The following is a 14,615-nucleotide window of genomic DNA, read 5'->3' as shown; positions in this document are numbered from 1 at the left end:
ACATGGTAGTTTATAACTCACCTTCAAATGGTCAGTAAATACTTTTTTTACCCCCAGGCTTTACATTTGCAAGCATATCCCTTTTTAGGTGAGTCTTTGTGTATACACACATTTTTGCCTGTTTTCCTCTCCTTTACCCCAGCATTGTGGGGCTACTTGAGCTGGAGCTATGCCTATGGAGTTCTTGTGATTGGTGATTCTTAAGTGAGGGCGAGGGAATGTAAAGTAAGTAGGGAGTGATAGTGCCTATATAGGTTTGTGTGTCATTTGGGCATGATTGCATGTATGTGTTTGCTTTCTTTGATCCCAGAAAACTAGAGTTGTGTTCAACTATTCTTTTTTTTTTTCACCATTGCTGAAGTGATCTCCACCCGAAGCAAGTAGAGGGGCCTTCATGGGAGCTCAGACTCTCTCCGTCTTCATTATGAGTCAGACTGCAGGCTTTGGAGAGTGGTGAAGGGTAGAGTCACAGAGAGCCGCTGCTTCTATAATCCCCAAACACTGCCACAGCACCATCAGTCCTGTTTCTCCCTTAATGCCAAGAACTTAATACAAGGATGGAGTGCTATCACATCTGGCTTTCCTCATGGTAGTTGAGAATCCTCTTGGGCCACAGGGTACCTCCCCTCTTGTGTAAGCTTTTATTTTGCAATAAGGAGATGACTTAGAATGTAGAGAGAGGGTTGTTTGCGCTGGAGTCAGCAGGTCAGATGCACTATCAAGGACTCTGCCTTTCTGCATATCTGGCCACAGCTGCTTTTACCCAATGCCTCCCTCTCACGGCTTCTAGCCTGACTCCCAAAGGGAGGGCTGAAGGCAGCACCTATTAGAAAGGTAAACAAATGGACAACTTCTCTTTAGGCATTTCATTCTTGGAGGTGTCATTGCACATGAAATGAGAATAGCGTTTAGTACAGATAACCCCAAAACAACAGATCCAGTAATAGAGTTGGATCTTTTTTTTTTTTTTTTTAATCCTCACCAAAGGACATTTTCTCTGTTTTTAGAGAGAGGGGGAAGGAGGGAGAGAGAGTGAGAGAGATTGTTTGCCTCCCACACACACCCCAACCCCAATCAGGGCTGGGGATCGAACCTGCAACCCAGGTGCTTGCCCTTGACGGGAGTGGAACCCAAAACCCTCTGGTGTGCAAACTACGGCCCGCTTGAAATGAATAAAACTAAAAAAAAAAAAAGACCGTACCCTTTTATGTAATGATGTTTACTTTGAATTTATATTAGTTCACACAAACACTCCATCCATGCTTTTGTTCCGGCCCTCCGGTCCAGTTTAAGAACCCATTGTGGCCCTCGAGTCAAAAAGTTTGCCCACCCCTGCTCTAACCACTGACCCACGCTAGCCAGGGCAAGCTGGTTCTATTTTAATGACACTTGCATCCCTAAAAATCACCATACTCTGCAAATAGCACAGTAAAAACCACAGGACTTACAAGGGGGAAATGAAGTTAGGAGCATAATATTCAGAAACTTTGTTGTGTACACACACATACACACACACACACACGAAACTAATAAAAGCAGTAGCACAGTTTTGCACACATTAAATGGGTAGGAAATACAGAAATATTACAGTTAAGTATGGCACTTTACCTCATAAGACCTGCTGTTTACGCATGGAAGTGGGCATCTGAGGAAGGAGGGTCACCTGCTATCGAGGGGACTATGGGGACATCAGGTGTGATGGGCGTGGTTCCTGACCCAGAAGGTGGACTGAGGCATCGGTAGGTGGTTAAGGTGTGTCGGAGGTGTGTATTTCTGTGCGACATGGTTCAGCAGGGTGCAATTTTCTGTGTTCACCTAGCGTTTCTTGCAGACAAAATCACGCATAAGCAAATGTGGAATTCATTTTATGCTCAGATTGTCCCCCTAATATGCACATCAATCACATTGGACCAAATTCACGGTTTCAAAATAAGCTTTATAGTAGAACCAACTGTAGTTTATTTAATTTTGGAATTGAGTTTCTCTTCCTTTTTTCCTTTCTATCATTATTGATTTCTTAATTTATATTTAGGTTGAGCCCATACCAGATTGATTTTTCATACCCTGAGCACCTCTAGTGCAGAGAAAGCAGCCTGAGATTTTAATTTTGCTAGTGGTAATCTATGAGGTAGTTTCCCCTTTGGTGAAGGAATCTCTGTATATCTGTGTCTGTGTGTGGGTGTGCATGCACACACACACACACACACCCCTTTCCTAGATGCCCGGCACAGTGCCAGAGAGAGAAACCGGGAACAGTATTATCTTTATCTTCACAAGCTTATAGTCTCATTAAAAGTTGTCAAGTCATAGATTCAAACGTCTGTGTTGGTTGGGTCTTCTTAGGGAACATATGACAAAGCATCATTATGTATTTGTTAGTTTGTGAAACCACACCCACACACACCTTCCACCCTATCTCCTACATCCTTGTAAAGAGCTTGCCTAGAGGAAACACAGATGTTATTGATTTACATGGTGAAAAGATATAAATTTGAAAAGGACCTAATAGGTCTCATAGTTCAAACTTCCCACCTAACTTCTTAAACCCAGTGGTCATGTGTCCATAGTAGATTAACAAATGGAAAAAAAGCAAGTTTCAGAGCAGTGTGAATAGTATGATCCCGTTTTTGTTAGTGTTCTCTCCCTGCATGCGTATGTATGTACTGTTTGTATGAGCATAGATGATGTGGAAAGATCTCCCATATTGTTACCTCAGGGTACAAGGGAAAGCTTATTAACTTCCTCTTTATACATCTTTTATTGTTTGACTTGTTTTAAGAAGCATGTTTTACTTTTTTAATTAAAAAATCTAATAAAGTAGAAAATGAATAAATAATAATAAAATATACCCTCAGGGCACTGAGCTTTCTTTCAATCTTCCCAGAAGCCTGGGTAGTTAAAACTGAATGTGGGCTGCTCAGCAGGACTATGAACCTGCTGTAGCCCAGATGTCATGGACTCTAGGGCAGTACCACTGTATTGTTTATAGACAATTAACACCTCAAAGCCTTTCTTACATCTGCCACTCTGCACACTCTGCCATTGACCATCACTGTGCACAGGTCTGGCCCTTTACACTCTCCCTTTTAGCTTTTCTCTTGTTATTGTGGAAATCAGTATTCAACATAGGTCAAGAGTGGGCCTTGGTTGGAATCAGGCTGCCTGGTTGTAGAGCCTAACTACCACTAACTAGTGTTACAACGTAGACAAGTAATGTGTCTTCCCAAGCCTCAGTTTTCCCATCTGTAAAACAGCAATAATCATAAAGTTGTGAGGGATGTTGGAATGCTCACCAGATGCCTGGTGGCAAGGTGAGAACATGTGAATTTTACCTGCTACTGTTAATGCATTAACCTTGGCTCATCTGTATTTATGATAGTGAGATAGTTTTGGATCTCAAACCTTCCCTTAACCATATTCCATTATCCCTTCCAACCTCAGACTGTAAATCAGTCTTCTAGACTTTCCTCCTGAGATCCCCAATCAGTCTCTGTCTCTCATTCCGTAGGTCCCTTCACTGATGTTGTCACCACCAACCTAAAGCTTGGCAACCCAACAGACCGAAACGTGTGTTTCAAAGTGAAGACCACAGCACCACGTAGGTACTGCGTGAGGCCCAACAGTGGGATCATTGATGCAGGGGCTGCGATTAATGTATCTGGTAAGTCCTGAGATTGGAGGCTGGAAGGGTGGACTAAAGAGGCCCCCTGGAGCCAGTGGGATTTCTTAAAGGTTGTATTTGCAATGTAGCAAAATAAGATGTAGATTTCTCCCCCCAACCCTCCAAGTTCAGTGGGTCCCTCTCACCTGTTGTTTTTCCATAATTAATGCCTCTTTAGTTTAATGCTTACAGCCTTTGCGCCTCAATGCTTAGAGCAAAATTGCAGTGGTAACTTCAGACTTCAGAATGAGTTTGATTTTCACTCCCTTGAAATTTGCCCTTCGGCAATAAATAAAAAAGGGCCAAACAAACTTAATTTTACTTTGTGGGAGAAAGCTAAATGGAGTTATTTTCTTATTTAAGCTAAATGATTTCTGACATTAAGCTCATGTCATTTCCAATGACTGGTAACTGCACTTTACTGATTGTGAAAAGCTAAGGGAGACAGGGCTAAGGAAATTGGAATATATTCCAGGGTGTGAGTTTTGTTCGTGTCTGATGGGTTTTTCCCCTTCTGTCTGAGAGGGAATATTTTTTCCAAAGTCCAACTTTTGAAAAGATGCTGGTAAAGTGCCCAAATTGAGAATTAAATTTCAGAATTAAGGAGATGAAAGTGATGGGTTTGACTTTAATATATTTTAGAAATGGAATAAACTTTTAGCTCATTAGAACTTCTGATCCAAGGATGCCTTTGTGTTTGTGAGGAGCTGTGTGGGCGTGTGTGTTTATCTTTTGAGTATCTAGGGAGACAGAGCCACAGCAGGCTCTGCATCATTAGAGGCTACTACTTGTTGGAAACGGGTACCTGACTGGCTTTTTCCATGACAGATTTTGATTATGATGCATTTGGCTATTCACCTGACACCTGAAAGAAAATGATTCACTTCTTTGGAAAGATATGAGGTGTTTCATTATCTGATCATTTCTGCAAGCTCTTATTCCCTGCATCCATCGGTCTCTCTCATTATGGTGCGCCCACACCAGCTGTCCCCCTGTGCGCTTCTCTCTGAGGCTGCAAAGCCTGATCTGGACTCTTGACTCAGCTTATTATCTAGGAGAAGTCAGGAGAGTAGGAGCCCACATTTACTGGGGGTGTCCAACACTCTGGGCCTGCACACACATTATCTCCTCCAACTTCTGTTCTCTGCCCTGTGAGGAGTGCACTGTCACCTCCATTGTACCAAGACGGACACTAGTGGCTGTAGACTCAGGAAACTAACAAGTGATAGCAGGGTGTAGATTATTCTGCCTAGCTCTAAAGCCCTAGCTCTTTGAACTGTAGCACCCTGGAGAATGGAAGTGGCCCAGGGTGTTGGTGTTTCTGTAGTCTTGGTTGGTTCCACAGGTTTAAAAACACATGAGTTTCCATTTTTCTGTTGAAATTAAGGGCAGCCTAATCTTCCATTCCCTTCTTTTATTGACTTTTTTTTCTCAATTTCTGTGCCCATATCAAATTTGAGCAAGATTGTCAGTAGATGAGAATTACCAATTTTCACAGTAACTGTGGGAGCAGCAACATGGTTTTCTGAATAAAATAGTCTCAACAGGCAGTTGTACAGTGTAGATGTTCTTTCTGATGTTATAAGTGTTTGTGTGTGTGTGTGTGTGTGTGTGTGTTTCAGAAAGATCCATCCCTCTCCATCATAGAAATGTCTTTTAAAGTAATAACTAATCCTGGGCATTTGTTTTGATTTATGATTACCTGCTTAAGGAAGACCAAGACATTGTGGGTGTGGCCTTCCTTTGGCAGATGAAAAGGGAAGGTGCAGATAGTGGGCATGGTCATCTAGAGCAGCGGTTGCCAACCGGTGGTCCACGGACCACTGGTGGTCCATGAGGTCTGAAAGGTTGGTGACCACTGACCTAGAGTCGCTGGGTGGTTAGTGCCAGAGCTGGTATTTGAAGCCAGGTGTCTTAGCTCCTGATCTAGTGGCTCTAAGCTGCCTCAACAGTTTTAGGGGAAGGTCCCACTTACACGTGAATGTCAAACATAAAGTGCCCTATTTCTCAGCATGTGATGTACTTGGGGAAAAGCAATTGAATAATAAACTGTGTGTCTGCAAGCTTTCCTTCTAGATGGGAAGGATTATGCTTTGCACATGGAAAAGGGCTCCTTGGGTTTTTTTTTGGTGTGTATTTATCTCAGTGCTTGAGGTGCCCGGGAGTGAGGTCAGATGTCGGTGCGTTTCCAGGACCACCCCACCTGTTGCCACAGAAGACTGACACCGGTTTATTGCAATTTTATGTGCTGAGAGGCTACTGTATCATTAATCAGACATTCATGTTTTGAGATAAAAGCACTGCACTTTTCTAAGGGTCCTGAATGCAGCTACACAGTGACATCTTAGCGAATATGTGGTGTTTTCGGGTTTCTTTGGGGGAGAAAACATCCTCAGGAGGGTGAATTGCAGCTTGTCCAAAGGCCAGCCTTCCCTTGTCCCAGGTGCACGTATAGCCAAGCTTGGTCTCACCTGCTCTACTCAAAGATATATTTGAGGTCTGGAAACCTGAATAGCAAGCCCAGCTCTGCTGTGTAACTTGTAGCTTGATCTCTGGCCAATCAATCAACCTCTCTGGGTTGTGGTTTTCTCATTTGTAACATGGAGAGTAGTATCTGCCTCACAGAGTATTTACCATGCTGCCTTAACTGGGCATGGTACAAGGGAGGGATTCCACTAGCCTTGAAGTAAACTGGCTAGTTTGTTGTTGCAGGTGGATTGTACATACTTGAATTGCTTCTTAAGAAATAAACTAATTCCATTTCATTAATTTTTGGGCTTTTTCTGATTTCAATAAGAAATTTGTATTTTTCTTCTTTCTATATTCTGCATTTGTTTTATAGTGAAAAGCTTCTACTAAATTTTCAGATATAATCTATAGAAAGGTGGTCATCGAATCAATTTAAAATACTGCCAGGACTGCCCTGCCTACCACGCAGAACGTCACAGCATACCTGAAGAGGACGTGGTCTACAGGACTTGCCTCCCTGGTCTGAAAAACTGTGGGATTGTAGCTGTTAGGGAAGATTGTAAATCGCTCCTGGAGAGGGGAGTGGGCAGGGAGAGAGAGCAAAGAGCAGGAGGAGGAGGAGGCTACCTACCATGGAGCTGGCTAGAGGGACTGCGGTTTTGAAGGCCCACGAACCAGGTTGTGATGTGGGAGCGAGAATTTCTAGCTGTCAGATGTTTTTCAGACACACTCTGTGAGGCTCTTCTCAGCTTTTAGAAAACCAGTATTCAAGGGACCTTACTTTTTTAGTCAGAAGTCCAGATTCTGACCTTTCATGTTATTATCTTCATAAGATGGCAAATCACTTATTAGGTCCTTTAAAAAATCTACCAACTTTGTTTTATAAGCTTAAGTGGTAAAGTTATGGGTGGAGATAGGCATAATCTAAACTTTTTGTGCCAGTAGGTAAAAATGTGGGGGCATCCCAAGGGGTTTTGGAGCTGTCCACAAGGGCCTCTAATTTGAATCCTTTTATTTACACTTTATGGAGGTGCTCATCTCATCTCATTCTTACAGTGGCCCCTGCAGGGGCCCATGCCTGTTGGATGAAGCATTGTAAGGGGGGGCGGGGGGTGGCAGGTGTTTGCTGTTTCCATTAATTGACCAGAAAGCCATGATTTTGGCCCCTTGCTCTCTGATACACACCATCTACTAGAGATGGCTTTGAATTATTCAACTCTGGACCTCAGCAAGATAGACACACTTAAATGGAGATCGGAGAAGAGGAGATTGGACACCCCCCTCCCCACCCCGCTCCCGAGATTTTAAATGCAAGGAAAATAGAACTTTTTGAATTAATGAAGTGTTTGAAGCAGTGGGGGGTCTCCCCATTTGTTCTAGCTTTACAAAATTAAATCTATTTTCTGAACTGTCTAGTGGGAAAATATTTTTAAGGTAGATAATTTCTGAAAATGTCTTTGTGGTAAGCTGTTAGTGGTTGTGGATTTTTTTTTTAAATGCTGCAGTTTAATAATGAGGGAGTTTTCCATTAATATTCCAAACCATGTTTGCCAGCGGATACAGCAGGTGAAGTGGTAAAATTATGGGCCCATCAAAAATACTTACGCTTCCTGTAATATGATATTAAGTTTAATATTTTTATAACCTTCACTGAATTCTAATTTCACTAAAGTAGCAAGCACACTTCCATTTGCAGTTCAATTATGCACATTGGTTGCCTGTGTACCAAGCAAATTAGAAATGCAAAATCTCTCTGTGTTAGGAGGGGCACTGGGAAGAGTCATTAAAGATACCAGTATTTAGGTACAGATACACTTTACTAAGTGTACCCTGGGACCTGGAAATGGATGAGAGACAAACACACACAAATCTCCTAGTGTCTGAATATGTCATTTAAATTATAATTCAAAGAATCCGGGAGCAGTATTCATTACTGACAGATAGCCCTTTTCAGCACTTATATCAATCACATTTAAAGCATAAAGTTCTTCCAGTAAAATCTTGAGGAAGGACAGTGAATATCAGCAACTCTTCTTGGATGGAAACATTGGTCAATTAACGTAATTGGGTAGCATCGCAATTGGTAATTAATCCTTTTAAGGGTTTGCTGACTCAGTGTGATGAAGCTGTTGGCTTGCCCTGGACCAGCCAACCTTGGCTGCAGCTTGTAAGTGACCAGCACCAGAGTGCAGTTGCACTGCCCCAGAGGAAGAAGTCAGGCGTTGTCTGTCTCCTGCTGATACATGGGAGCTACATTTGTGAGGTTTGGACATCTTCACAGCCATGTTCTTGTTCGTTTGCTCATTTGTTTTGGAATTGAAGTCTCTGATAAGAGAAACATTTTATAAATCGTTTTCATGAACCAGGTTTATTACTCTTAGATATGAACAACTCACATTCATATGTAAAAGGTATCTTTAATCTTTTCCACCCATATGAGATTCTAGATTTATAAAAAAAGGAAATTACCAACAAAAATTCAGCCTAATTGTACTTTTAAATATTTTTTTTAAGTTTACTGTAATATTTAAGTTTCTTAGGAAGAATTGACAGGCCAAGAGTGAATGGAAAGGGCTGTGAGAAGCGGCCACAGTGGGGGCTGGAAGGAGCACTACAGAGAGTAAGTAGGGAGAGTTCGGAAATGACAGAGTGGCCTGGAATTACTTAAGCATCAGGCAGACCGTTTTTCACATTCCAGTTGACTGTTGTAAGAGACCTGGTGTATAGGTTTTACTAAGATAGGGCACAATGGGCACTCATGCTCACAGTGCAGGAGTGACCAGGGAGAGGCTGTTGTAGTCCACTATACAGTGTTATGGGAGACAGGAAATATGCTGGAGGTTTGGGAAAGATGTACATTTTAAAAAATATTTATAAAAAAGGAGTGAGCCTTGTTCTCTGACCAGTGCCTGCATATGGCACACATCATTTTCCAGTGACACTGGGCACATTTGTGTTCATCTCTGCACAAATAAATTATACTATGAGAAGTTGGTTATCTAAGACAGGCTAGCCTGAACTAGGAAAGACACAAAGACAATTCAGTGTTAACTTATTTATGAATAGATAAAATTAATTATTTACCTGCTAGACTCATAGTTCCATCCATGGGTCCCTGGATAGGCAGAGGGGAATGTAGTGATGTTTTCAAAATTTTGAGAATTCTAAAGGAAATAATAAATTTACTCATGATAGGATACACATTGTAACCAAAATGTTGAGCAGCTTCACTTTAGGCTAGAATTATATTACCTCATTGTGGTAACACTAGTTATCTTAAGCTGATCATGAGCTCTGGTTTTTCTCTGATTACTTTAAAACAGTGCAGCAGTGACTTCATTATTATACCATGAATGCAGTTCGGTAGAGAACAGTCTTTCGATATATAGGGTGTATGAAAGGGAAAAGAAAAAGGGACAGTGGTGACCAGGAGACTGGAAACCGTGCCTTAGACAGAGGGTAGGATAGTGAGCAGCTCCAGGTAGTAGGAGAGAGGAGAAGCTGGCTGATTGAAGGTCTTTGTGTTGCCCTAAGGAGATTTCCAGAGGGAGCCAGATAGAGGAGTGCTTGGAAAGTTGAACGGAAGACGGTGCACCTCCATGAACCAGTGGAAAATGCAGATTAGTACCCAGCATAGAAACATCAAAACATGAAGTCTTGTTCTTGGTCTGACCAAGTAGGAAAGGCAGACCTGTAGGAAGGAGCTTAGGAGTCTGAGCATCAAACAATGTCCACTTACAGAATAATGCCCACGGTGGGAATGAGGTTGTGAGGTGGCATTTCAGCAGGAGCTGCAGTGTCAGGAGGTGCTGTGTGGCCTTTGTTCTCCAGGTGTGGTCCCTGGACCAGCAGGGTCAGCGTCTGCTGGGAACTTGCTAGAAATGCATGTTCCCAGTCCCACTCCAGATCTGTTGAATCAGAAACTTTGGAGGTGGGGTCCTGCCAGCAAGCAGTCCAGGTGGTTCTGATGCATGCTGAAGCTTGAGACCCTTCCTTACAGAGTGAGTAGTGGATTAAACTGTGAAAGGTGTGGTTTGTTGAGATGTGAGTAGGGCAGGGGGACATGCCAGTCAGGGTCAACGATAGGAGGAAACTGATTGGTAATAACAGAATCCTTGGGTATGGGGGTAGAGGCAACACAATATGCACACATGTTGGACCAGCAGGGGCCTGTGTTGGGTCGTACCAGGAGATCTGGGGAGAACCAGACTGAAGAGTTGAATTGATTGTCTTTACCTGCACAATGGGAGGTTTTGATCTGAGGAATATCATAGTGGTGACTAGGGTGTTTAGGGGGAAGGTAACATTTGTAGGGGTTATAGGGGTGTATAACTAGAGTAACCTGGTTGGGAGAGAAACTGCAAAGATCTCTGAGGGGGAGAATCCAGATGTCAGTAGAGGCCTGAGCTGAGATGGGTCATGTAAAATGAGAAGAGACATTTTGAAGATAAGATTCTGAGATTAAAAAATAATAAAGCGCACGCTGTAGACTTTTATTCATTAGCTGTTACCATTATGGTGCAGATGAAAATGAACTGTGACGTGCTTGGGTTCTCATAAGGAGCTGTAATGCTGCATTTAATCAAGTCATCATTTCTCTGAGGTATGTGTGTACTTGTGCATTAAGTAGCATATATTCTGCATTTCTTTCCTTTGAAGAAGGTCTGGTCTTATTGATCCAATGTTTTATGATCCCAAAGGCCCTTTCTTAACAGGATCCCACTGTTGCGATCTGTAATACGGCGGACATCATATCATAAAGTGTTAATGTGAGTGAGTGGTGACCGGGTCTCCAAGCTGTCTCCTGGTAACAGGCTTCTTTTTAATGTAGTATCAGCAGATACATTTTAAAAGTAGGATAGATGGTTCATTTAAGAGGGTTTTTATCATCAGTGTCTCTGGTATTCAAGTGAAATAAATTAAGTTAATGGGAGGCTCTTTTATAGCCTGTCAGGGTAAAAGTACATAATTTCTGTCACAATTTGCATGTATGGAGCTGAAAGAACAAACGATTAACAGCATTTATTCTGTCATGTTCTCATAAAGTTCTGGCTAATAGGGTCTAGCAAATTGAATGTGACATGAAATGATGGGGGCTGAGAAATACAAACTTTGGACATGAGTTGGAGGCCATGTTGAGCAGGATGGGTATACTGAGGCACAGCAGGAGTCATGAAGTTTCACCAAGTCTAAGAGGCCACCTGACCTCTTTACTCTTTCTTGCTGATTTGGGACCCCAGAAGGAAAGGAGAGCTGGTTGGTGGAACACACCTTCTTTTCCACTTGCTGCTCAAGGCCAAAGGAGAGTCATGGGGAAGGGTTATAGCCACCTTTACCTCCTGAGCTTCCAGTAAGTTCGCCTGCAGTTCAAAGTTTTCAACTCTGGCCAGGCTCCCTAGTGCACTGGGCACCCGTGTTCCTATTTCACGAGGGCTGCCTTTGCAGAAGGGATATTTGACTTGCTACCTTGGCTGTCTTCAGTGCTCCCTTGTGATTATTGGTTACCACCATTACACCCTTGCTTACATTCTTGTTTAACAGAGGTCTAAATGTTAGACCTTTTCTCACAGGTCTTCCTGATCTACACTGTGGTGACTTGGCAGGTAGGGAGTGCTAGCCTGGGGTTGTGCTGATAACATCTGTAAGGTCCACAGGCAGCAGTGGATCTCAGACGGTACCCTCAGCAGAGTTGGAGCAAACAAGGTGGTTTGGTTAGAGGAGTGCAGGAAACCCTGTCCCCTCCCTGTAAGGGACACGTGCCTTTCGATACCACCGAGTCTCGATCCGTACCAGAACTCAAGGCTGGTTTGTGTGAAACTGCTCTCTGTTTTAACTGCAATTTCTCCCAAACAGGGTACTAGACCGCTACCAGTGTCTTCACTATTCCGCCAGACCATTTTCCTCCTGCAGAGCCTGTGAGGCAGCTTGGTGTAGAGTGATGGTGCTCAAACTTTTTAGTTTCAGAACCCCTTTATATTCTTAAAAATGGAAGACCCAAGAACATTTTTGTTTGTAGGTTATATCAATATTTATCATATTGTAAATTAAATTGAGAAGTTTAAAAAGTATTAATTCATTTTATAATCACATTAATAAATTAATTACATCAAAAAATGTAGTGAGAAGACTGGTGTTATTTAACATGTTTTGCCTATCTTTTGAATGTCTGGCTTAGTGAAAGACAGGTTGGATTCTCCTCTGCTCTTGCAGTTAGTCTCTTGTAATGTGTCATTTTGATGAATGTGTATGAAGAAAAACCACTTTTTACGATAGAATATGTAGTTGGAAAAGGGAAGAGTATTTTTAATAGCTTTTTCAGATAATTGTGAACATTATTCTTTGATACTACACCAAAACTTGACAAGTGACACTTCCTTCAAGTTCAGTGTAGTGTGGAATCTGAAACCACTTTGTTTCTCTAAAACACATTGGTCTCTCTTGCACTCTGGTTGGATTATGTAATATTATGTTAGCTGAGTTATACAGGTCTTCCAAATGTTGGCATATCTATATACTTATAAAAACCTAGGTGGCCCTTGCGCGCGACGTCGTCACAATATGGCTGCCACAAGATGGCCACGCAACACAGTGGAGGCGGGGCCTGGTGGCTGCTCCACACAGTGAGGCCTGGGGGTCCCGTGGCTCCACGCAGCGTGGATGAGGCGGGTCCCGGCAGAGGAGGCGGGTCATGGCAAGGGAGGGCGGTTGTGGGCGATCAGGCCAGCAGGGGAGGGCAGTTGTGGGCGATCAGGCCAGCAGGGGAGCAGTTAGGCGTCAATCAGGCCGGCAGGGGAGCGGTTAGGGGGTGATCAGGCTGGTAGGCAGAAGCAGTTAGGGGCAATCAGGCAGGCAGGCAGGCGAGCAGCTGGGAGCCAGCAGTCCTGAATTGTGAGAGTGATGTCTGACTGCGGGATCGGGCCTAAACCAGCAGTTGGACATCCCCTGAGGGGGTCCCAGATTGGAGAGGGTGCAGGCCAGGCTGAGGGACACCCCCTGCCCCCGTGCACGAATTTAGTGCACGAGGCCACTAGTCCTATATAATAAAAGGCTAATATGCAAATTGACCGAACGGCGTAACGAACCAGTCACTATGACGTGCACTGACCACCAGGGGGAAGATGCTCAATGCAGGAGCTGCCCCCTGGTGGTCAGTGTGCCAGAAGCCGGGTTCATGGCTGGTGAGCGCAGTGGCAGTGGCAGTGGCAGGAGCCTCTCCCACCTCCACAGCAGCGCTGTGGATGTCTAACTGCCGGCTTAGGACAGCAGCACTATGGATGTCTAACTGCCCTCAGTCGGACATCCCCCAGGGCTCCTGGATTGTGAGGGCGCAGGCTGGGCTGAGGGACTACCCCTCCCCCGTCTCCGCCTCCGAATGCATGAATTTTGTGCAGTGGGCCTCTAGTTTTATTATATAACATCAAAAAATCACATTCATTACTATTTCCACTGATCTCATCGGAAAAGTCTTTAAGTACTTGGGAAACTGGGAAGCTCTTGGTGACAGATATAAATTTTCCAAGATTCTAATTTTTGCCTGGATTTTATCATTGACCACAACTACTATAAGCTGTTTTCCTTGAACGGATAGACTCACTTCATTCCTTTTCAAGAAAACATCTGCCATACACCCAGATCTGAATAACCATCGTTTTCAAGTCCATGAGCCAGTGTCCCCAACCAGACGGATGCACAGGAGCTTTTCCCAGAGAGCAGCAGTGTTCTCTGTGCGAGAGCTGCCATGTACTGTCAGGTCTGGGCGTGAGAAAACTAATGCATGACTTCGTCAAGGGCATTCTTCTGTGAAACTCGTTTGCTGCAGTGCCTGATACAGAGACACCAGCACTATCTGGTTCCTGCTCGGGGGGCCAGCAACTTGACCCCAGGGCTTTTGTGCCAACATCACTGAGTGTCAATACAATAGAATAGGCTCATAATATCCTGGTATTATCATGACTTAATGGGTCACTCAGGGTCTGTGGGATAACACTTTGAGAACCTATGGTGTGGGAGTCTGACTCTGGAAGCAAAGCCAAGTGTGTGTAATACTGACTGGCTCTGTCATTTTTATGCTGCCATGGGACCCGAGTGAGGCCACATGTTCTTTCTAAGCCCTTGTCTCCTCATCTGGAGAATGAAGACATGGGCTTCTTTGACCATTTTTCGTGAGCCTTAAATGGTAGAACTAATGAAATGTGCCTGTGTGGGGTTAGTACATAGCAGGTTCTAGAGAAGTTTCCCTTCCTTTCCTTCTTAGAACATTGGTTCTAGCCAAGCAGAGGTCTCTTGGCTGTTCTCTCACTTGCAGTGCCTTGAGGAAGGGGGAGCAGAATGGACAGGGAGCAGCAGAACTTCCTGTACTGTTTAAGCAGGGAGGTCTTAGGTTCTTTGGACTCATCAGTTCTATGCGGACGACTTAGTGTAGTTTGAAATAAAGAGCCAGCTTCTAAGAAAATTAGCAGTCTTCCTGTTGCTCTCGTCTTCTGGG

General features: G+C 43.6%; 1 protein-coding gene across 1 annotated transcript in view; it reads left to right on the top strand.

Moving 5' to 3' along the window:
• VAPB (VAMP associated protein B and C) overlaps nucleotides 1-14,615 on the top strand; it is a 62,143-nt gene that overhangs the window by 35,648 nt on the left and 11,880 nt on the right. Inside the window, exon 2 of the mRNA XM_070419703.1 lies at nucleotides 3,509-3,661. Coding sequence (XP_070275804.1) covers nucleotides 3,509-3,661 — 153 coding nt within the window. The remainder of the gene's footprint in view (nucleotides 1-3,508; nucleotides 3,662-14,615) is intronic.

This window comes from Myotis yumanensis, unplaced genomic scaffold (genome assembly GCF_028538775.1).
Source record: "Myotis yumanensis isolate MYYU_CA2020_CCGP unplaced genomic scaffold, mMyoYum1.0.hap1 SCAF_7, whole genome shotgun sequence".
NCBI lineage: Eukaryota > Metazoa > Chordata > Mammalia > Chiroptera > Vespertilionidae > Myotis > Myotis yumanensis.
This window is presented reverse-complemented; position numbering and strand designations above follow the sequence as displayed.